This window comes from Aphelocoma coerulescens, chromosome 4, assembly GCF_041296385.1.
Source record: "Aphelocoma coerulescens isolate FSJ_1873_10779 chromosome 4, UR_Acoe_1.0, whole genome shotgun sequence".
Lineage (NCBI taxonomy): Eukaryota > Metazoa > Chordata > Aves > Passeriformes > Corvidae > Aphelocoma > Aphelocoma coerulescens.
In genome coordinates, this window is record NC_091017.1 from 7,041,444 (window position 1) to 7,065,238 (window position 23,795).

At 38.7% G+C, this 23,795-nt stretch overlaps 2 protein-coding genes across 5 annotated transcripts in view; one reads left to right on the forward strand and one right to left on the reverse strand.

Annotated features, from left to right (window-relative positions):
* Positions 1-10,597, reverse strand: MFSD8 (major facilitator superfamily domain containing 8). Of its 2 annotated transcripts, none has more exons than XM_069012656.1 (12): positions 10,523-10,597; positions 8,866-8,951; positions 7,879-7,922; positions 6,623-6,863; positions 6,193-6,306; positions 5,422-5,566; positions 4,752-4,810; positions 4,116-4,224; positions 3,002-3,136; positions 2,526-2,629; positions 2,168-2,427; positions 1-1,454 (listed from the first exon to the last, which is right to left on the reverse strand). In XM_069012656.1, exons 2-12 carry the CDS (start codon positions 8,894-8,896, stop codon positions 1,239-1,241), a joined length of 1,458 nt encoding a protein of 485 aa, XP_068868757.1. In that variant the 5' UTR covers positions 8,897-8,951; positions 10,523-10,597; the 3' UTR covers positions 1-1,238. The 2 variants fall into 2 exon arrangements, with proteins under 2 accessions (XP_068868757.1, XP_068868755.1); XM_069012654.1 differs by lacking the exon at positions 10,523-10,597 and adding an exon at positions 10,007-10,128.
* Positions 10,298-23,795, forward strand: part of ABHD18 (abhydrolase domain containing 18) — an 18,664-nt gene continuing 5,166 nt past the window's right edge. The window contains exons 1-11 of one of the 3 annotated variants that reach the window (XM_069012659.1): positions 10,298-10,506; positions 12,569-12,722; positions 13,631-13,739; positions 16,355-16,439; positions 16,940-17,040; positions 18,672-18,750; positions 18,842-18,926; positions 19,439-19,466; positions 21,356-21,494; positions 23,248-23,337; positions 23,617-23,718. In XM_069012659.1, coding sequence (XP_068868760.1) covers positions 13,648-13,739; positions 16,355-16,439; positions 16,940-17,040; positions 18,672-18,750; positions 18,842-18,926; positions 19,439-19,466; positions 21,356-21,494; positions 23,248-23,337; positions 23,617-23,718 — 801 coding nt within the window. In that variant the 5' untranslated portion in view covers positions 10,298-10,506; positions 12,569-12,722; positions 13,631-13,647. Of the gene's footprint in view, positions 10,507-12,568; positions 12,723-13,630; positions 13,740-16,354; positions 16,440-16,939; positions 17,041-18,671; positions 18,751-18,841; positions 18,927-19,128; positions 19,467-19,489; positions 21,495-23,247; positions 23,338-23,616; positions 23,719-23,795 lie in introns of those variants that run through there. The other 2 variants (XM_069012657.1, XM_069012658.1) reach the window with 2 other exon arrangements.

Consider the following 23,795-nt stretch of genomic DNA (forward strand, 5'->3'; position numbering starts at 1 on the left):
TCAGTATTGAAAAAATCATCTTTTAATTCAGTAGTCTCTTAGTGTTTGAACAAGTGAGTACATAGGAATCCACAATTACATTTATTAAATTCAATAAGCATCAAATAGTAGGGACATTAAACAGCAGCCACAACTCTCATACTGGAGTTATTCCAGAGGTTTTTTTCCCAGCAGCGTTAAAACAGCTAAAGAAACCCATATGGATGAGCTTAGGCCCCATTATGAAGGAAAATGACAATCTCACTTTTTAAAATAAAGTCTGAATGACTAAGTGTAAATTCCTGTTTCTTGTACCCTAATACCAGAAAAAATAGAAGTCTGCAGATAACAGTGAATGCCAAGGAGCCATTTTTTTCCTTTCACTTAGTTACCACCACTGCTCAGCACAGTGCATTCATTCTCACCGAGCACAAAAGTATAAACTATCCGTCTTGGACTTTTCTCTTGTAGTTAAGAAAAGCTGTACATATTTCAACTCTGTGCAGCTTATCTCTCTTGCTGCAAAAAGGCATTCAGCAAAACAGGAGAGGAAAAATTGCACATATGGTTCACTGTAGTTCAAGTAACAGCTGCTGAGACTGATTTTCAATGGCTCTTGATCAATTTAAAGACCTAAATCCCACACCAACTACCTGTGTGGAGGGTACCTACCTTCCTCTATGCTTCTGTCACCTGTCATTTGAAATCCTGGAGGAGACATAACAGGTTCCAGAACCAGATGGTCTGTATTCATCAGTGCTTACAAGCCAACAAACCCAACATCAGAAGGTTTGCTCAAGTAGTGGTGTCTCCATACAAAGTGCATGCAGCTCAACTAATCTTGTAGTTACAAAACAGTTACCAATCCTGATTCACAGAATCAAGATAATATTTTTCTTACTTCTTTCTGGAAAGGATGCACGTAACCTGTGACCTTCACAACTGCATTCAGTGCATACGTGCACCATTTAAACTGTACACACTTCAAATGTGCCATTGTATTGCTCTAACCTGTCAAATTCCTTCCTCTGCTGCTAGAAACACAGAACACAAAAGCTCATTTGCAGCAGGGGTGACCAGGTATTAGGGTATGACCAAGTTAAGTGTTCTGTCAATGTGTAAGTAAAGGTGTACAGTCATTGGCACACAGCCAACAAGGTCAGTGGTTAGGTACTCCCCATTAAAAAGCAGTAATAAACTAAGTATTACTTCTGGTTGGTTTTTCTGTTTGCTGTTGTTTTTTTTTTTTAAATACATATTTAACAGTTCTCTTCCTGCATCCTCCCATATCTGACAGAAAATGCAATTAGTCTCTTGTATACTATCTCTAAGAGTAAAAGAGAGGCTACAACTACTCCACAGATCAAGCTGAATGCCCAGCGTGGCCCCAGGTGAGTGTAGATTTGGCTCACAAAAACAGGCCCAAGGATTCGTGCTCCGCTTCCAGAGGCAGTCAACCATCCCATGTAGACACCCTACAGCAGATCAAAAGCTTTATGTAAGTGATACAGGAATTATTTGGCTGGCCATTAATTCCAACCCATTAGCCTAACTAGAAAATTTAGAAGTATTTAAACAACCACTTATCTTTCTTAGCTCATTAAGACACTGATTACTTTGTTTCCAAGAGTACTGCTCAGCCTCTCTAAGCATTAATTCCAAAGGTCCACTCATAGGTACTCTACTGGTTTCTAACAAAATGCATTCTGACTCAAAGCATTTAGTCTCTTTCACCAAAATGTAACATGAAAAAAATGGGGAAAAGTGGAATAAAATCTTTTGTTAAGCAATAAGTTTGCTATAGTGTTTCACCACTAAAAAATGCCAATACTGGAGGTCTAGTAGCATTTGTAGTCTTTATACAATAAGCTTGGTAAGAGGAACATTATTTGATATTGGTATTCCAAATATATAATTGGTAGTTACAAAAAGGACTCTGCCAGAACAGTCATGACATTTTCACATTGTAAGATTTGCATAAATAGCACAAGCCTTGCTTTCTAATTGCCGTAGAGACTCGCCTCGGATTTTAAAAAAGATTGGAGCTCCTGCAAAGTTCTGCCCTGCTTAAAACACACTATTATTTTGCTGATGACAAAAGGAATTTTTTACTAGATCCCTCATTTTAATAAAGAGAGTGCAAGTCTTGCAGAGCAAATGAAGTAAACCATTTAGGAATTGTGCTTACCTGAGGCTTTGGTCCCAGCACTTTTGAGTATAAAGTGTAGGACATGACATTACAAACAGGATAGCCCAACCCTATGAGCACATCAGAGCTGATGTACTGGGCCAGGTAGATCACAGGAGTATTCAGGCACCAGGACTGTGTGACAGGGCAGCCCACAGGTTCTCCTGTGTGGTTGGATGGCAGCTGCATCTCTTGCAAACTCCAGAAAGGCATTAACATTTCAGTGGGGGCTGTTCTGGGAATGGAGTTGTTCTTTATTTCTGTAAAAATAAGTTACTCATATCATTAAGAACAAAAGTGCAATAAAAGGCTTTCAAAAGAACACTACAAAGGTGGTCTAGTAAGACTTGAACTATACCTTGCCACTGGATATTTGGTAGTTTCTTCCCCCAAGGCAGTAAGATAAAGAATCCAATCAAGACAATCAGTAAGCCTGCATGGAGTATGGCACGCTCACCAGTCCTATCAAACAATGAAATTGCAATTGAATGTATCATTTAATAATGTAAAATTTATTTAGCTGCTAATGACATAGCCCATTAGTTTGTGGAAATTATATCAGACCAAAACACCAGCAAAAATGTTACAAAATCACAGTAACTTAAAACCTGCTTTTCTTGTGATTCAAGGGTAAAAGACAGTCAAATAAGGGGGTTATGTTAACAGAATAAAAAACAACCACAACATCAAGGCTGTGCCAAAATTGGAGGTATTTCATTGTCATAGTAAACCCAGATTCATTACCAAGTAAAAGATTTGAGTAACACAGATTTGGCCCTGCCATAAAACTTTTCACACATAGCCAACATAAGTAACAAAATTTCAAGAACTTACTTTTTTGATAGTATTTTAACCACCATGAAAACAATAACTGATTCAATGCCAATCACACTAAGGATTATTCCATTATAAAAAACAGCTTCCTTCCTGGTCCAGGAATACATGTCCATCGTCAATGGAGTAGCTATACTAAAATAACAGAACAAAAATAATCATAAAAAGCTGCTTCTACACATTTGTTTCCATACATGTATTATCCCACACATCAGTGCACTACACCAGCCATACTCTGAAGCATCATTAATTGATTTCTGATAGTTCAGGTGGAGTTAAAGCCAAGCCAGGGTAATAGAGACAGAAAAAAAATCAGACCCTGTGAGAACAAAAATAATAAACTTTTAATACTGTTTTAGTTTTAGCAACCAATCAGTCTCTAAAACCTCAGTTTTCTAAAAATAATGCAATTATGACAGAGCCACATTGTAAAACAAATTTTAGCTACATTAGAGCTCAAAAAACTTGCAGAATAAATCTGACAGCCTCAAAGCATTTTATAAGTTAAAAGAATGAAGTATATTTCAGCCTGAGATAATACTGTCATGTTTTACTTATTTTCTTACACACAGAAATTTGGGAGTGGATAACATACATCTTTAGGCTAAAAAAACCCCAGTCATATATAAAACACAGTATTTAAGAATAAAATTGCATTAACTCTATCAAACAATTGTTCTAATCATTACCGAAGTAAGAGACACACTGAAGCTTTTGGAGCTAATCAGAATCATACTAAGAAATCACATAAAACGAAAATAAAAAATATAGAACAAGATACTCAACTGAAAACATGTTTTTTCTCTGAAGATTTTAGGTAGCCCAAATTAACCTACTTTTTTTTTTTAACATTTAAAAGGTTGAGGATATGGGTTTGCCTCCATTCAAAAGCTTTTACGTTAATGTTTCCTATACCACAAACTCCACAGATTTTTAGTTATCACTGACCTTTAATTCATTACTCTCTATCAGTACACATCAACTTGATTACATATGGTTTTGGACTTCTACTTAGGAAGTCAGAAGATGAGTAGAAGAGAAAAGCTTCTACATGCACCTCCAATCTAATTACTCTACATGTCTGAGTATTTTGAGAGAAAATAGAAAAACTTACGTTTCAAAGACAGCAAACACAAACAAGATGACAAAGAAGAGAACGTTGAGTGCTACCACAGCAACGTGGTCAATGCTTCCTTCTGTGTTCTGATCCAGAACATCACTTCCTGCAGCAACATAAAAGAATTACCAGAACTGCACACTTGAGCAAGTTGGTGGGCAGCTAGGCAGTTCTACTTTGAGAATCAAAGTATAAAGTTTTTAAATCAAAATGCAATTGTTGAAATTTCAATTCTGTTGACAATTAGAGAAAAATTATTTCCAAACTGGTTACACTGTTTTCCCAATGAGTCCTGAGTGACAGCAAAATGAGCAAACTTCTTTAAATATCTTAACAATGGAAACCAAAACGTTCTCTTGAAAGGTCAAAATTACATAGCAGAATTCTCAGGACGAAAATATGGAAGGATCCATACAATTTCTTTTTTTTTTTTCTTCTTTGCTACCAGACAGCACTATGGACACAACATGACAAATGAAGCAATTTCTGGATCAGCTAGGGAGAGATGTAGCCTGTTTTCCACATCAACTTCCCAGTGCATCAGACTTTAGAACACTTCTAAATGCTTCTATGTAATAAGAGAGTACTTCAAAATTAGAATCACAGAGTAAGTTTTCAAGGACACACTGGTACCTTCTCCATCAGAATTGATACTGTTGTACTGCCGTCCCATGTCATCCACTCGGTGCTCCCTAGAAATTTAAAACCTTTTTCATTATTCCAAATATTTATTTGATCTACTATTGAGTCAAGTTTCTGTTAAAATAATTGTAAATGGTATCTATATGGTAATTATTCACAGCTCCTTTAAACATCATCTACCAAGCTCACATCTGACTGCAGTGAATACCATCCTATTCAAGAAAGGAAATATTCTAGTGGGATAGTATCACATATCCAGATGCATCTGCATCAATGGGAGAATGAATAAAAATCCCCCCTGAGATTCTTAAAGGAAAGACACAGACAGTGAGATCCCTACAGACAAGCCAACCTTATTCCTCCTTTCAGAAAAAACATGGGCAGCAACCACCAACACTAAAACTATATCAAGGCTAATAGTCTAAGATCTTTAACTTTTTAAATCAGTTTACATTCTAACCACAACATCGCCAAGACTCATTTATGAACATAACAAAAATACAGGTATTAAAGAAGGTAGGAACACTGAAAAATAACAACTTATAGTTTTAGCACTCCAGGTTTCAGGTTTATTACTCCTCCTGCTGAGCAGCATATTATTTGCTACAAGTCACCCACAAGAACAAAGTAGGATATTTAATTTTTTTTTTTACTTGATTACCTGAATATGGCGAAGATGAGAATAATATTAATAACTCCTAAGAGAGCTCCAAATAAAACTGGTGCTGTGTACATGTTCAGCTGAAGACAAAGGAATTTCCATGTTACTCCTTCTTCTCCAATAAGTGTAAAACATGTCTGAAAAACTTAAAAACATCAATGTACTGTGAAAATTTTGAAAATCATTAAGAAAATATTAGAACATATGTAGAGCATATAAAACTGGGTAAGCACAGTTATTCTAATTGCCACGTAAAATTTAAGTATTATACCTGTCAAACCTTTTACATTTTGAGAATCCTACTCTAAATAAACAAAATGGATACTAGTGGGATCTCAGCTAGCCAGAAGACTGCTTGGTTACATACAAACACAGTGTATAAATAACATTATGACACTTATAGAACTGAGTTCTGAGTGTACCACTGGTTAATTTTCTTGGCAGACAGGCGATTTACTTTTTTCCTCTTGCTCCTACACGGAAAACTTTGGTCCTGGGACTGGATTATCTCTCGTGCTAAGTGCAAACTAGAGAGAAAAGATGCAGTAGGGGGGTTTAAATGAAACTTTAAATTGGTGCAGAGCACTTGGACAAGAATGTTTCATTTTTATTGGCTTACAGAAGTACAGATGAGTGGATCCCATTTATTCAATTGTGATATCATTGACAAACTATGCCTTAAAATCCCCTACATACAGCTGCTGGGGATTCCTACTTCCATTGCCCAATTTCAACCTAGTAAGAGAAGTGAGGAAAGAAGACATGCTTTACCTGGCCCTAATATGAAGCCAACTGCTTGGCAGGCACTGGTATTGGCCATGGCACTCGTTCTTTCCGTCAGAGAAGTGGCACCCGCAATATACGATCGAACTACAGCCACATTTCCTTCAAAAAAAACCCAAACCCAAGCAAGTGTTCATGTGAATATCAAGTCATATCGTTAAACAGGTGTTGAGTGACATTTATTTTAAGGGTTTGCTTCTTATTTTGCGAGAAAATAAAACCCAGCACTCCCTCTAGTATTTTGGCACAACAGCACAATTACACAATTTTGTGACAAACCGCTATGGGCCAACTCTTTGCTTTGTTAAATATTATCGTTCACATAATGGTAAATCTAGTACTAAAATATAACATTAACCATCTTACAGAAGACACAGAATGTAGTAATTTTCAGAAATGTAAATTCTGCTGTGGTTACCTGCTCCAAACCCCACGAGAGCACGTGCAGTCAGCATATAGTACTTGTTGTGGGAATGGGGCACGTGGACGTAGGCATAGAGACAATTTGCAGCTACTGAAATAGCAGTGGAAATGACCAGAGGTTCTCTCCTGGGCCTGTAGTTGGACCACAAGCCAAACAGGGGAGAGGCAACCATTTGGCCAATGCTGTATGAAGCTATAATCCAGCCCAAGAAACTCGCATCCGCTGTCGGATCAATCTGCAAGAACACACGAATCAGTTCTGCGGGTAAAGCATTGGAGTGGTTTTTATTACCAGTAACACCCTTTTACAATTAGTACCTGGGATACCAAGGACTCTGTACTGTAATGCTTTGTCTGGGGTAATAAACCATGGCTCACTCTCTCCAGCAATGCACCAAATCAGTAAAATCTGCTTCACTTCCCAGCCTGGGAATGGCTCACTTGCAGTAAACTCCAGCAGTTTTTATGCAGCACTGCTGATGTTCTGGGCTAGAGACAGAACTTCAGCAATATGGCAGGCACTTTCCATGCCAGCAGCAAGGAGTCACTTCCATTGTCTCTGCACATGCCTCAATCTGTCCCGATTTACAAGGCTGGAAATGCATTTTCTTTTCTTCTGCAGGAATTCTGCACCAGCCTTACTTTCAGTGACACCTCTAGGTCCCTGTCCAGGGTATGTCCTTCCAAATTTGCATTTTAAACTGCCTCCTACAGTTCCAGGGGCACTAAAATCCTACCACAGATTAAATTCAAGTTTTAGAGACTTTTATGCTGCTTTTAAGATCACAACTAAGAAGTGAAAAACCCCCAAAGAAACTAAAATCGCTATACAGGAACAATGGCAATCCCCTGTTAGGAATATCAAGATCTACGTGCAACAATGTGACATTTAAAGAGCAACTTGTACCTCCAGTTCCCTTTTTCTGTTTTTTTTTTGCTAAAATGCAGACAAGTCTTGTGCATGATGTTTTAATAACAAGATTTCTATTGGTTTGTTGTCCAAGAAATCATGATTTTGGAAAACGAAACATTTCTGAATTATGATGCACCTTTGCCAGTTCAGGAAAAAAACCTGACAGATTTTGCAAGAAATAATAAAAGCTAAGTGGATGGCAGAATAAAAGTCTCTTAAAGCCACACACTTCCCTTTACTTTTTGTTTTGCTAAACAAAAAGCCAGTTTTTGTATGACCTGCTTTCTGAGCAGGAGTTTTCTGTTCTTACTGATTAAAAACCAAACATATTTACAAACCTTTTGGAGATACGGCCACACAGACATAATTACAATTGAGAAACCTGTAACACAGTAAAAACAGAAGTTATTTTATTTGCCATTTTTATCAGTAATTTTCTTTCCTGAAACAGTTATTACAAGTTCCTTCTTCTGCCTCTAAGTGTATTATAGTCTAAACCTGTGCATTTCCTGATTTTTTTAAAGAGTGGTAATTCCTCCTATCAGGAAGAACTATTTTTAAAAGATCATTTTATAGGTGCATACACACTAAACAAAAAAACTCTTGTGTTATCCTCCCAATGGAAAGCCAACAAGGTCTTCAAAGTAAAAGAATTTCTTGATATACTGACATACCTACATTCATTAGTCAAAGAAATTTTAATTCATAAAAAAAGAAGAGTTACTGAAGTATTCTATCAACTTCAAGATAATTTCTTAGCCCACAGAAAGTCATCACAGATCAAAAATCAACAGAATCTTTGTTTCTAGGGGGAGTTATTTAGGAATAAAATTTCAATCTGTTCTGCAATGGAGATGCAAAGTCCAGTAGAAGAAAAGAAGTTTTGATACATATTTTGAAATAGAATACATTCCCCTAAAGATCTTACCTCTTAAGAACTCCACATCATTTCTGTTCTCATTCCCTAGAAGTTTCACTTTGGATGATACAAGTGCATCCTTTGTTTTGTTCGGTTCTGAGCAATAACCTTACCTTGCCACTACCTTTTGCCACTAGCAAACCATTAAGGAGTCATAAACCACAGACTTATGCAATATGTCATTTTGTGTAAAACCAGTTTTATTACTTATCTCATTAGATGTAACCTTCTGTTTGATTTGCTAGTCATATATTTTCAATTGAAGAATTAAACAATGCACCTTTTTTGAGGTTAGAACAGTAGCATTGAAGAAGCCCTGTAGTTGAAACCTAGAAAACCCTGTAATTTTCAAAACAAAGTATATTCATTAAACAAATGACATCGAATTCCACATGTGTTTACTTACCTACACTACTGAGAAACATTGTCAGGTACATGATCCAGATGGATCGCCATCTGCTCTTATAATGCTCCTGTGTTTCCACAACATCTCTGTTTTCAAACCAAAAAGCAAGAAAGAAATCATTATCAGGTCCTCTTCTAGTTGCTCCCACATGACACTGAAAACATTTTTCACCAACCTCTCAATACAGTTGTGTAACTTGTTAAGCAGGAGTGGATTTTTGCTCAGCAAAGACTATAAAGGATTTATTTTTCTCTGGAAAAATACTAGCTTGACAAATCAAACAAAATAACAGAAATGCTATCACACACCAAATGTTACATACAGAGATCTTGGTCTAGGGGAGATCTTCAATTCTGCAAACTCTTTGTATAGACACTTTGGAGCACCACACATCAGATGAACGTTTTAAGAAGTGTGTTTTAAACCATAAAACCCCAGACATTTCCTCACAGCTGTACCCTTAAAAGATCTACAAACTTGAACAACTCTTGATTTGACTAAAAGCTACAGCCAGTCTGTTCTTATGATGAGAAAATAACAATATACAATGTAAAAGTTGTGTGTAAAAGATATTGTTGTAGATTGCGAAGGCTGAAAAAAAGTTAAATTAGAAGTTACAACTTAAGTTACAAAGTAATCTCTATTCAAATTACGTAGACTCAGGTTATAGATAGGTAGATGCCGGAACATATAAACATTGTTTATGTAAGTCATAGATTTAGGCATATCTGCGATTTTAAGTTCAAGACACTTGTTTTGCTGTCAGAAGGGGAAAAAAACCCCAAGTGACCACCTGCTGCCCACACATGAAAGCTGCTATTGAACACCCAGACTTCTGCCCCACATTAATCCTGTCTGGTGCCTTTTACGAACTTCCCAAGCGAGTGGGTTTGTGATTTCCTACACAGGGCAGCAGCCCCCGGCCGCTCCCCCAGCCGGGCCCGGGGCGGTCCGAGACACGGGCTCCGGAGCGCTGGGACGGCGGCGGCTCGGGCCGGGACCCCCGGCCGGGCAGCGCCCCCGGCTCGGGCTCCCCGTGCGGGGCGGGGAAGGACCCGGCACCCACGGGCGGCTCCTCGGGTCACCCGCGGCGGTGGCGCCCCGACACCTGGCGCCGCCTCAGAGCGGAACCAGCCCCTACCTGCTCTCCCCCTCCTCGTCCTCATCCGCCGCCGCCTCTGCGGAGCCCAGCAGAGGCTCCTGCCCCTCGGGACGCGCCTCCGGAGCGGAGCCCGCGGCCGCCATGGCCCCGCAGCGCCGGGCCCCGCCCGCGAGCGCCACGGCCCGCGCCGCCCGCCGCCAGGGGGCGCCCGAGCGGGCGCGCTACCGCCTGCCCGCCGCTGGGGGCGCTGCCGGCTGGGGCCGGGCCGAGCGCGGGACGCGGAGGGGCGGGGCGGGTCACGCGCGCGGCGGGGGGCGGGGCCGGCTGCCTCCCGCGCGCGCCCCACGCCTGGGGGCCCGCGCGCGCACGCGCGCTCGCCAGGCCCACGCGCGTGAGGCGCGTCCCGTCCCGTCCCGTCCCATCCCGTCCTGTCCGTCCCGTCCCGCCCTTCGCCCGCCCTCCCTCCTCCTCCTCTTCTTCTTCCTCCGCTTCCCGCTCCCGCCCTCCCATGTGGTGCCTCAGCACCGGCAGCGCTTCGGGTGAGCAGCAAGTGACCTTCGCGGGCCGGGCCGCGCTGGGGGGTCGCCGTGCCGCCCGCCCAGGGAGCGGCGGTCGCGGTGCCAGAGCGGCTCCCACTGAGGGCAGGAGCTGCCGCCGCTCCCCCCTCACGGCATTGCCCGGCCCCGGGGGCGGGCTCGGGGCGCGGGGGTAGCTGAGGGGGGCGGAGGGGCCGCCGTGTCCGTGTCCTGCCTTCCGCCGCACCTTCCCGCGGGCGCTGCGGCAGCTCCGGTCCCGCGCGGGCGGGCTTGGAGGGGGGAATTGCAGAGATTTGGGATCGGGGGTCCCGCCTGCCCCCTTTGAGTGCTTGAGTCAGGCTTGCAGGGAGCTGCTCGCACCCTGCTTTAGGCCCGGGTTTTTATCCTCAGGCTTCTCCGTGTCCGTCCCGTTGTGTGGAGTTATTGTGGGGCTTGTGTCTGCGTTGACTTGAATTCTTCGTGATTTCTTTGATTTTGAAGCAATCATTTCTTCCATGAGAAAAGGACCTGGCGTTAATTGTAAGAGAGATTTTTTTAAACAGAGAGAGAGGGTAGGGAAGTTGGCAACTCCGCCTTCTAAAACAGAGCCTCCGTGTTTTTTTCAGGTTGGCTGCTGGGTGGGAGCTTTTTCACATCCATGTATAGAATAGAAACTACTCTGTGGGCCTTGAGTGAAGTCCTCATGTAATTTCCAGGGGTGTTTTTCTTGTAACTGAAGCTGTTTGCACTGGATAAAAAGCAATAGCTGACCTTTTATGTGTTGGATTTTGGATGAATTTTCGTGTCTGTTTCTATGTTTCTTCTTAGTGTGCTTTTGTATCAGAACGCAGTTTCCATTCACAGCTCAAGATTATGTAAAGCTTTCCGTGTTAACAATATATTCATTCAAGATTCATAGCACAGATCCTGTCTCTTGGGCCACACAACTCCACAGCATTTTTATCAGGTCACTGCTTCCAGCTGACCTGTCTCACAGAGGGATTGGGATGTGGCACGTGTATTGTCAAGTGGCAGAAATCAAGTCGCATTCTGAAATGGCCTTTGCTGATTCTTTCATTTTCATTTCAAATCCTCACTGCTGAAATACTCCCGTTAATGTGAAGTTATAAAACTTCAGCCTCCAGGAGTTGGATTTGCCTTTCCTGGCAGTAAAAGTGTTTGTAATTGTTTTTCCATGTAGGCATGGATGGGCAGGACTGAAGCATGTCCTGCCCTTTTGTTACAGAGATACAATAGGGACCATCCTCCCAAATTTTTTATCTCAGTGATATTTCTGAGAAGTTCTATGCAGCATATTTCACATACTAGGAATATCTTTTTTGCTTGTTTTAGTGTTTCCTGTACTCTTTCCAGTAATGCTTTTATCTTGATTCTGATTAATTGAAATATCTCAAGTTACTTCAGAGTCTCCACTCCATCAATGAAGCAGAAGAGACAATGAGACAATACTTTTGCCTCAATCGATATTACATTTAAATATAATGTACTTGCCTAGAAAGATGTTTTGGCACATTCTTGGTGCAGCAGAGAGCTTGTCAGGCCAGACTTTGGACTCCAAGCAAAATCTACATCTTCATGTTTTAAAACAAAAGGTGCCCACTATGACTTTCTGCTCATTTCATGTAGTTATTTTTACCCTGTAGTGATTGAACAATCCTGGGGACATTGTGGCTTTCTAGGATGCTTGTTCTAGTATTTGAGTACCTTAAATTGTCTATAATTTGTGTTTTGATAGTAATTTATTCTAGGTGTTAAAGAGTTCTCCTTTTTTCTGTATATCTTAAATATTTGCTTTCTAGAAGTGCAGAGGAATGTTTTTGTTTATCTGACCACAATTTTAACTTGTTATAGTCAAACAAGTTTATTTTTAAAAATGGCCATAATGGAGTATGGCAGAATAAATGCTTTTGGATGAAAATAAAATTTAAAAAACCCCATAGATTAAATCACACTATTTTGGAGTGTGATGAGATTGAGTACATTTAGTATGGAGGGAAATATGAGAAAATGCCTGAAATGAACTTACTAACCAAGCCTTTGATTATTAAATCTGTTGTTTTCTTAGGTGTACACGGATCCTGGACCTTTATTTTTAATTGAGTAACCTGCATCCTGCTGACCAAGAAACCAGACTTAAATTCTCCTTTTTAGTAGTGGTTTTTTTTTTATTTTTTCCTTCCTCATTGGAAGAGCTCAGCAGTGGCTCCCTGTTCACTTCAGTAAGTATTGCTTTGAAAATAATACTCAGGTTGCCTAAAATCTTGTTAGATTTAACTCTACTTGAGCTGGTGTATTTGTTGAAAGAGAAATGCTCCTGGCAAGGGTTTTGAGAGTGTGATTTCTTCCCAGAAAGGAGTCGGAGGAGCATTGCTTTGAAAACCATAAGAAATGGCAAAATCGGAACGGAATGGATAAAATAAGGATTAGAATATATGTTTAAAACACCAATGAAGGCAAAACCAGTGCCTGGAACTACATTTACTCTCTCCTTTTTTTTCCTCTCTCTCTCCTTTTTTTTCCTCTCTCTCTCCTTTTTTTCCTCTCTCTGTCCTTCTTTTTCCTCTCTCTCTCTCTCCTTTTTTTTTCTCTCTCTCTCCTTTTTTTTCCTCTCTCCTTTCACTCTCTCTCTCCTTCTTTCCATTAAGAAGATGAAGAGATGAAGTCTTCTACTTGTTCAAACCCAAACATTGTTTCAAGCTTCCATTCTGAGATGTGTTTATGACAGCCCACACTGAAAAGTTTTGCCATCGTACCTCTATTGAGAGGACAGAGATCAGTGCCACTCTTTGTTTTATCACTTCAGGGAAAGTACAGTTAGGACTGGTTAGAGATTCAGTTCTATGACCTGATGTGCCTCTTCTGTCAGCTTGTCATCAGTGGTGTAATGAATATCTGGTTATAATTAGCTTTTTAAATTCCTACAGGTTGTATAAACTGCCTTTATATTTTGTTCAAAACAAAAAGAGTTGACCTGAGTATCAAGGTTAACTTTCTTGGAATACATTAGGTGGCTTTTCCTAAATTCAGAAACCGGAATAAGAAACTACTTTGTGTTACAATCAATGAATTTGCCACTCATGTTGACAACCCCTTTAACTGCCTTGTTTTTACCTCTTCTTTTTCACAGATGACAGTGTGCTGCTAATGGGTGTAAGTAAATTAGATGTCTTGTACCGAAAGCTTCTCCTCACTAAACTTTTCATCAGAGGATGGGGAAAGCCAGAGGATCTGAAAAGGTGACTTGTTAAAAAGTAATGGCATTAACAATATCTTACATTAAAAGAAAAAAAAACCCAAACCTTGAAGTAGCAACAGTAATTGCTATCCAGTATTTAAAATACCAGAAGTGTTTAAGTTGGTTTTGTGCAGGAAATCATGTGTTTCTATACCAAGGAAGTAACTGGATTTAAGAGGAGTCTTAAAAGCATTTGCAATTTTTTTTCTGTTTAAAGAGGCTCTTCTTGAGAGAATGTCTGTGTGTCAAACTATATTTTTCACTTATGTTTATATGATGACATACTTCAAACAGCATCTCTGGAAGTGTTTTCTAAAAACAACACTTGATGAATTTCTGCAGAAGAATTGTTTCTGTTTAACATTAAAGTGGCTCTTGCTATCTCTCTGTAACTTGCTAATTAGTTTTAAAAGTGTAAGATTTAATCAGAAGTTTCTCTCACAGCCCAAAGTAGTAAACTCTTTCCTTCTAGATGTCTTGAAAATAAGAAAAAATTGGAAGTACCTCTTAATTTTTAAGCATTTGATTATTTTTATTAATTACTATTGAGATTAACACCTGGAAGTTGAGCACTTTTATTTCTTAAATTTAAGAATGAAGTGACTATATATATATATATGTTCTGCATTGTGCAGTATTTAAATAGGAAATGATAAATCTGCATTTATTAAGCTCACTCTTATGTATATGAAAATCAATAAAGAAAACTTTGAAAACTACTGAAATAAAATCTTGTGCACTGGATAGCAGTGGAGTTTTATGGGAGCTTGTTTTTTGTTTTTAAGTCCACGTGAAAGACCTGATCTGGAAATGGCACTTGGATTGCTTCGTGTGTCTGTCTTCAGTTGATTTTTCTCTTAAGTAGCCGACTTTCCTGCAAAATGAGAATGCTGCCTTTGGTTGGAATAACCGAAAATAGTGGGGTTTGTTTTGGTTGCAGCATTTCTGTATTCTGTTCCATCTGTGTATCCAAAATGGGATATTTTAATGTTCTCAAAACCTTCTCTCTTAAAAACTCTCTTTGGGCTCTTGGTGAGACATGGTGAAGTTTCACTGCCCCATCTCCACCTCCCTCCAGTACAAGTGGTGTCTCTGTACAGAGGAGCCTCTGACTGATGCTGCTGTTCACCAGTGCAAGGCTTAACTGGGCTCTGGAGGGTGATCACACCCACACCAAAGGGCAATAAGGGAGTGTTGCTGGTGGTAATGGTGATAGCAGCTACAGTTCCTCCTTCTTCATTCAGGGGAAAAACCTCTCCCACCAGATCACAAGTGGTGGGGGAAGCAGGAGGTAAGCTTGCTGGTGTGAAAAGGAGAAGAAAGTTTTCCTCTGTGTGTTGCCCCTGACTGGGAAGATGAGGTGTTCCCCAGCAGCCTGGCTTCACCTCGATGAAGAAGGAAGAATACAAGCTCCTCCTGACCCCTCACACTGGCTTGTGGGAGGAGGGTTTTTATTTCTGTTTGTTAACTCATCACTGTGAAGCTCCATTATTAAGTTATTATTAAATTTTTTCTACTTCAGGCATTAACTGAGATTGAATGACTGACTGCTCTGCCTAGGTGTAATCTGAAATTTTATGTGCACACCCTTGATGTGATGAATGTTAATATCCTAACTCTTTGTCCTCAACTCATTAGCAAGGGTTGAAATTCCTCAGCAGAGGCAAGATTTAGCCTTCACTATCCACCTAACTATGGAAACAAGACATAAATGCAGTATTTTTAGAAGATTTATTGTCAAACAAAACATCTGTTCATTTAGCATACCCTCCACTCTCACCTCTTAACCCTTACTTTCTCAGAAATACTTAACTTGCTGTTCTGTATAAGAAAAGCAAAGGTTATAAAGTAGAGCTATTTTTTATGTGGTGATAAACTGGATTTCCTTTCCATTCTTTGGGTTTTCTGTGGTGTTGGGGAAGTGAACAAGTCACTCCTCTGTACTTGTCACTCAAAACTGTTCTAGCTGGTCAGGTAACGTGTGTATTTATGACCATAAGAATGAGCAAGTTATTCTTAGCATAGAGTATTTAAGGTTGAGAGGGCAAATTTGAGGGCATCAAGGCAAAATCCCTGTTCAAAACAAAGCTGAGTTGTTTCTTCAAGTCACTTGGCAGTTCATTCATTTGAAAGTCCCTTGAGGATGAAGATCATTTATAGTTTCCGTGGGCTATTTTTCCATGTGCTTAACTGTGAAAGCAATCTTTCACTTTGCTCCAGTAGGGATTTCTTACACTGCAACACACAGCCATTGCCTCTGCAGTATTCATGTCCTTCAGTAATGTTGTCCTCTCACTGTACACCTCTGAGAAGAGTTTTGTTTCATTTTCTTTGTGTGACTCTGCAGCCCATTTAAGTAGCAGAAGAAAGCAATCAGATTTGCCTCTTAGCCTTCTGTTCCCCAGCAAGATATCTGAGCCCATTTTTTTTTAACTTAAAAGCATCCTATGGTAGCTACCTACCCTATGCTGGCCTGATTAATCTGTGAATGGAAAGCTGGCTTCATAACTTTTATTTGTTTGTGGCTTACTTTAGCTCCTGAAATTTTATATAAATATGTCTCTTCTTTTTTTTAGATTAAAAGTTGAATCTTCTCTACTTGTTTCCTTTCAACAGAATATTTGAATTCAGAAAGATTATTGGAAACAGGGAAAAATGCCAGACGCTGGTTTCAAAAGATTACCCAGTGTTCATTGACAAGGTACTTAAAAGCAAGAGATGACATGATTTAACTACATTTATTTTCCTAATGCTATATAGAGGTGAAATAACTTGGTACTTAACACCAGGCTACTTTTATAGCTTCTAGCAGAGAATGGAAGGAAACAGAGACTAAAGAAGTGGCTGTACAGATACTGTTTTTTCTTTTTTTCCCAGTAGTACAATAGCTGGGGAGTAAGATATCAAATATTAAAATTCAAAAAGTGTTCAAAACTTATTATGTATTATCGAATGTATTTAAAATGGGACAGCATTACACCTTTCTTTGATTCCTGTAAAAGTTTATTTAATAAAAGCAAATCTGGAAACAAATGTTTTCACTGTGTTGATAACGTGTATCTCTATACTTGAGGAGTAGGCCTCTGCTCTGGTTTTTTTTAAGCAAGTTTTTATCCTATAACAAATTCTACTTTAAGAGATTTGCTTTCAGAGCAAGTTAAAGTCTGACATAACATTGCTATTGTCCCATTCTCTCTGCAGGTTGAGGGGCAATCTGACTGTAAAATCCTCGAGGGGCACTTCATTTCCCCCTTGGCTCATTGTGTCCCAGGTATCCTGCCAGTCGAATCTCTTGTAGCAAGGTAAGAGAAACCAAGAGGTATTTCTTGCTGGAATTAGTGCTGCTGAGTAATAATGGTCTATAAGTAGTTTTATTGTGCAACTAATTGATTGTAAAGCAAACTATCTGTAAATTATTTCAAACTGGGGGTATTTTGTACTAATGTGAAAATAAATCTTATTCATGTGATAGTTCAATCTATGTCTTTAAAAAAAACCACTAGCAAGTGTAACTTTTTTTTTTTTTTTGTATGTGTGTGTGTGTAGAAATAATATTGCACAAAGCTGTGGAATACTCTGGGTTTGTTTTTTTCCAAATGAGGGGGATGCTGGAAAAGAAGAACAGTAGTTATTGTTTTATATGTAGCAGGAGAAGCTGTTTATATCAAAGTATATTATATTGTATTGGAAGGAGACATTCCAGCTTTCCATTTACATGGAATACAAAAATGTTGTATGTGTGACGAAGTAGCAAGCTCATTTAATTGTAGCAAGAGAATCTGGTGCCTTTCTTTCTTGGCAAAAAAGTGAAAAAAAAGCATTCTCACAGAAGGCTGGAGGCTCCCTAACAGTGCTGGTTTCACACTAACAATGCTTTGCAGATGAGGAGTGGGTTTGCAAAGGGAGCATAATTTCTGTTTGCTTTTAGTTTTGAGCTGAACTGTCATGATGTTTTTTTCTTCCTAGACTTCATTAAATGTTTAATAACATAAACATAAAAGTTTGTCAGCCCACATTGATGCTGACGTTGTAAATTTTGTCAGTAATACTGGTTGGTGTTTTTATATGTGTGCTTAAGCATGTAAGGAATGTGAGACAAAAGGTTGGTAGTCAAGGGATCAGTTCTATTCCACCTTTGCCACTGGTTAGAGAAAGAAACTGTCTGTTAACATTATCAAACTAATTAATACCACATTGGAAAATACAATATGGTCGTTGTTTCCTTATCTGTGTTCTCTTGTGCTTTGTAGCCAAGTTATGATATTGTTGCTTTGGCCAGTATTGTGACAGTTTTGAAAAGCTGTACAAATTTCCCTTAAGATGGTATGACTGAAGTGTAACAGCACTGTTGTAGGTAACAGTGCTCCATCTTGTGGGGAATAGTGGCGTCTCAGAAGGGATTTTTTTTTCAGTAGTTCAGACTATGAATACGTAGCGGCAGAAGACATTAATTGATTGATGTTGGGTATATAGAATAATTTCATGGTTTGTATGTTGGGTTTTTGATTTTTTTTTTTAATTTATTGCTCATCTTAATCTTCAATTTCAGCTGTTGTGCCTTCAGGAGAAAAATAGCAATGATGCCTAGGACAGCTGGACATGCTTGTTTAGGCTGCTCTTTATCTGAAGTTGCATTTCTCCACTCTGCAAAGTTTAAATTGTGATGATGAGGTAGTAGTCTTTTTTTAGGAACATGGTCTTTCATCTTAGCTCCTTTTCTTGTTTGGCCTTTCTTCTGTCCTACTTTCAGATTCCTTTATTTGCTGAATGTATTCATGAAAAATGATGTTGCTGAATTGCTGGCAGTTTGCCTGCTGGGGTTACAAATACTTTATTATGTTGTTTCGTTTTTGGTTTTTTTTATTAATTTCTCTTGATGCAGCTTGTAAATAGAAATGCTTACTCTGCTAAAATAGGCGTTCATTTCTCACAGATTTCAGTTCATCATACCCAGAAGATGGAATAGCAAGCACAGACCTGTGTGCATTCATTTAGCAGGCACTGGAGATCATGTGAGTGTATAAAATGTAAAATTGGTTGTTATTGAGACATTAAATTATCAAATTTTGTCTTACCTGTATTGTTTGTATGTCTTATCTTTAGCACTTCTGGAGGAGACGCACATTAATGGCACGGCCAATGATTAAAGAAGCCTGTATGGCTTCCCTGTTGCTAGAAAATCCTTACTATATCCTTTTGTGGAAAACACAGTAGTTATCTCTAATGTCCTCTCTGGAAGGCAGAAGAGTTACCGCACTCATAAAATACCTACTTTTTGGATCCATTCCCAGGGGGTAGAAGCAAAGAAAGTTATGACCATTACATGAAACATAGTTCTGTGGTACCTCAGGTAAATTTTGAGAAACTTACTATTACCACTTAAGATTTGGTTTGTTTTTTTTTTTTTAAACAGTTAAGTTCTGTTCTGTCATCTTGTATAACACTGTTATTCTGTTTCATTAAATAGGATCTTGGGTTACACTTTTTCCTACCCATATATCTGACAACGGTAAAATGTTGCAAACTGCATCATCAAAGCAGATTGGATTTGATTTAGTGACAGTAAAACATTGGGAATTTAAGTTCCAAATTTCAATTAATTCATGCTATTTATGTATATTATTTATTTTATCTTTTTTTTTGTTTCAATGACCAATATTGATAAAGCCTTTTTTACTTTCTTTAACTGGGGTCTTTTACATGGCTGTAGGAAACCTAAGGATCAATTGTAAGTATTCCTGTCACATTTATGGATACTGTCTTTTTAAAATACTGCTTTTCTTTTTTTTCTCTTTTGAGCCAAAAGTTGTCTAAACATGGATAGCTTATTAAGAAAAAAACATTTTACAAACCATTTGTAACCTGCTAATGTGAAATTGTCTGCTCTTTACTAAACTGCTTTGGAGTTGTGTTAGGCGATCTCAGGGATCAGGAAAGTTTGCACAAGATGGACTTGCAGTGTGAAGTGACATGCAAACATCTTGTGTGAGTACAAGTCAGGGCCATTTTATTGTCCTGACTCACAACTGCACATGTACAAGTGCTGATGTTATATTTCAGTCAGCTGTGAATATCCTTTGGTCTGATAGTGTATTTCCATTATAACTGCTAGGATTTTGCTTTTCCAAGATCTTTTAAGGATTTACAGACATACGAATAAATCTAGCGTTGGTCAGTTTTCAGTCAGTGGAGGCTATGCAATATTCAGTGTTTTATAGGATTTATTCTTTCAATCAGTTTTTTAAATGTGAATTTAGAAGCCTAATTAGGAAGTCTTGGTTTTTTACTTTTTACATTTTCCAAACCACAGAAGTATTATCAGAATCCAACAGGATACGTGTCTGAAGCAAAGCTGTGCTTATAGTCTCCCAGTATTTCTGAAAGTCCAAATATGAGTTGGTGTTTTAATCCTTTTTAATCCTAACTTGGACATTTAAGATGACTGGAAGACACAGGGAAGGTGATTTAAGTAAGATTATAGGAAAGTGACAGGAGAAAGCGTGTGCTGGAATACATCCATTGGTAGGTTTATTTCCAGTTATGGGTGATCTGATGCAGAAGAATGGATTAAATAACTCTGTTCTCAGTTGTCCAGTGTGTCAGCTTTAGTAGATCACGTATCATGTAGAGAGGATTGTTTCAAGGGGGGGTGCTCAGTCTAATAGCCCATCAGGTAATTGTCACTCTCCAGTACAGGGTTACACAGCACCAGTGGTTGTAGTTAATATGCAGGTGACAGTGTTCAATAAATACAGCAGCTGCAGAGGAATCTCATAAAGCTGTAGGAAAGAGTTGCATTAGGCTGTAAATGCTGCTCTGCAGCAGCTATGTTCATTTCTGTGTGACTTCACAGTGAGCTTTGTCCTTGTGCTTCAGAGTGTCGCAAATGTGATGGTGGCATGCTGGCAGGAGAGGCCAGGAGCCCTTTGTAACCTGGCTGTGGTACTGAAAATACTCAGTGCCCCTCCCCAAGTTAGAGGTCTATTATTTTTAGAGTCCTTCTGATGGCTCAGCCAGATAGATTTCTACTTTTTTGTGTGTCTTCTGTGTTTTAATGCTTTGCAGTACACTGCCTGAATTTCTCAGCACCGTGACAAACTTCCCACTTTACAGTTTCAGTCTTACAGTGACACTGATGAGTGCTTCCAAAGCTGACATACTGATTGCTCTTCAAATGTTGTGTGCAATTTTTCAATGATGTAAAACAGGTAAATAAGAAAAAAAAAAGTTGTTTCTGCAAGCAAGATAGTGTATGCCTAGGACTTTAGCACTTTGATTCTATTTCTAAAATGTCTGTTACAACTTCACAGGACAGAATATTACTACTAATGAGATGCTAATGTTGGTAATAACTGTTTCCAAAAGACCAAGTTGTCAGTGATATTACATTAAAACCATAGGCAGGTGTCTATTCCTAGTCCTTATTTGGTTGAAAAATTACAAGTGCCAGAAAATCTGGGCTTGCTTTTTCTTCCTGTTGAATCAACAGGATTTCAGCTCCAAAATTCTCTGGGATTGTGATTAAGCTGTGTATAAAAGTATGTATAGAATGATAAGAACTGTCAGAGTCTAATCTTAGAAAATAAACCCTCTATTTTCCTTTTCTGGGGAGAAAAGACGGTCATGTTTAAAAAATGTCTCGGACCTGTTTGTGATGGGAGGAGCTCTAATTCTAGAATCGGCAGCTCTTTTGCACTGGCTAGAGAGAGAAGGCTATGGACCACTAGGGATGACTGGAATATCCATGGGAGGACATGTAAGCTTTTATATCTCCTGTTCAGTAATTTTTGTTTTAACTTCTCATTTGATCATGTAGCATACGGGAATAATTTGTTTTACAGTGTTGATCTCAGAAGTACTTTAAAATAAGCACTTAGAGTCATGAGAAACAAATTGTTGGCAATTCTCATGTCCTGTGGTGCTGAATTAGTATAATCCTTAATATGTACTGACAAACCATAGAGCCCTTTGTCAGCCATCTCCCAGCAGGCTTAATAAGAATATAAACTTCTCACATAATTGTTTTTTTTTCCACAAGGAGGGGTGGCAGCAATGTTTGCTGAAAGAAAGTCTGCACTGATCGATTGCTGATTCTCCCTCTTTTCCTCCTTTCTTCTTGCTTAAACCTTTGTGTTTTAATGCACTGTGTGAAATACCCCCTCTTCGTAGGCATGTTGTAATTGAGGTGACTTTTGGTGTCAGTTCTGTTCTCAACTCATCTCTTTTTTTCCCCTGATCATTGGTACTGATCAGAGGTTTCTGTGGTGAGGTGGGTAACATTTTCTGTGTGAGTCTGTGCATATTCAGACTAAACCAGCAGTGTATCACTAAGGTGCTTGAAAGACTAATACACAGTCAAAATGTTATTGCTTGTGTCTCTGCAGATTAGCATGGGTCTGTGAGACACAGGTGCAATACCTTTATTTCTTTGTTGTTAGGAGCTCAGTAAATGATGTTAGTAATGGTAGTGTTTACTGAAAGGAAAATATTCCCCTAAAGCACAGTTTTATAACTCTAAATGTCATAAATCTACAAAGTACCTTTGATTTCCATCAACATCACCCTGCTGAGTCAGCAACTGCTGTGAAATAAATAATATTTGATGTTGATCCTCTATAGAATGTGTTTTACAATGGAAGGTTGTACACATTGATTCAGTTCTACTAAAGGGGAGAGAGTTCTACTACTGGAGAGAATCAGAACAGAGATGTATGGTGTTCTTGTAACTTTTTATTAATAAAAAATAATTAGAATTATAGTTCAATTGCATAAATCCAGTTATTAGAACATCTAGAACAGACATGAGGTGTTTTGTATTAATAAAATAAAACTTGTAAAGAACATACCATATAGGGAACTTCTGTACATTGAACTTTCTTGCCCTGTTTTTTTCTGGTATAAGCAAAATAGTCACAAAAATATGTTCTGAGAACTGATGCAAGAGTAACGATTCAAACTTGAAGGACAGAAGAATTGTGCACTTAACATGTTGAATTACTTCTCCTTCAAATTTTGTTTCCAGTACACAAAGTTTAAAAGTACAGAATTTAAATAGTCCTTCTCATAGATTGCCTTTGTTTTGCCTTGAAATAAACTTGCAAGAGCTTGGTGAAAAGCTTCATAAAAGTTTTTTATGGTTTTAAACAACTAATAGCTTGTATTATTTTTTGTAATTATAATGATAATTAATATACTTACAAATATAATTAATTATCATTATAATTAATGGAATAGTTAGTAAATATTCCATTGGGAACTCTTACAACCAAATCCCATTCAGCCTTGAAATGAGTCCTTTCCAGAGCAACGTTTGTTTTTAAAAAAATGACTGGAGAATGGATAGTAACTTCTAAATAGGTGAAAGCACATCCACCTGCCACAGTCCTTAACTCTCTGGCAACATGTGTTTCATAAATACCATATAAACAAAGAAATTGAAGATGAGAGAGTTCTTTTTACCATATTGGGAATTCAATATTAGAATGTGTAATAAGTGCCTTTGATTCTAGATGGCTTCACTGGCAGTGACAAACTGGCCTAAACCATTGCCTTTGATTCCATGTCTTTCCTGGTCAACAGCCTCTGCAGTCTTCACTACGGTAATTAACAAATTACAAAATACATTTTTTGTTAATATATTTGATCGTAATCAGAAATGTAAGATAAAAGATTTGGGCTGGCCACAAGGGAGGTGGGATTCCATGGCCTGTGTTATAATGTGCCTGTGCTTCGATTGCAATAATTCTGAGGGCTGTCTGGGAACAGAATTCCACTGAAAAAATCAGGAGAGGATCAGGTCAATTTCCTGCATGTATCATTATTTTAGAATGACCTCTGGGTTTTGCTTGTGTACTGAGTGCTTTTATTTATCATCTCAGGGTGTGCTAAGCAAGGCAGTGAACTGGAGAGAGCTGGAGAAACAGTATTTTACACAAGCTGTGTATGAAGAAGAAATCATTCAAATGCTTGAGTATTGTGGAGTAAGTGTGGTCTGTTTTCCCTATCTGCTCATATTTGTGTGTGCAAATCTAGCAAATATTGTAACTGCTTTTTACTT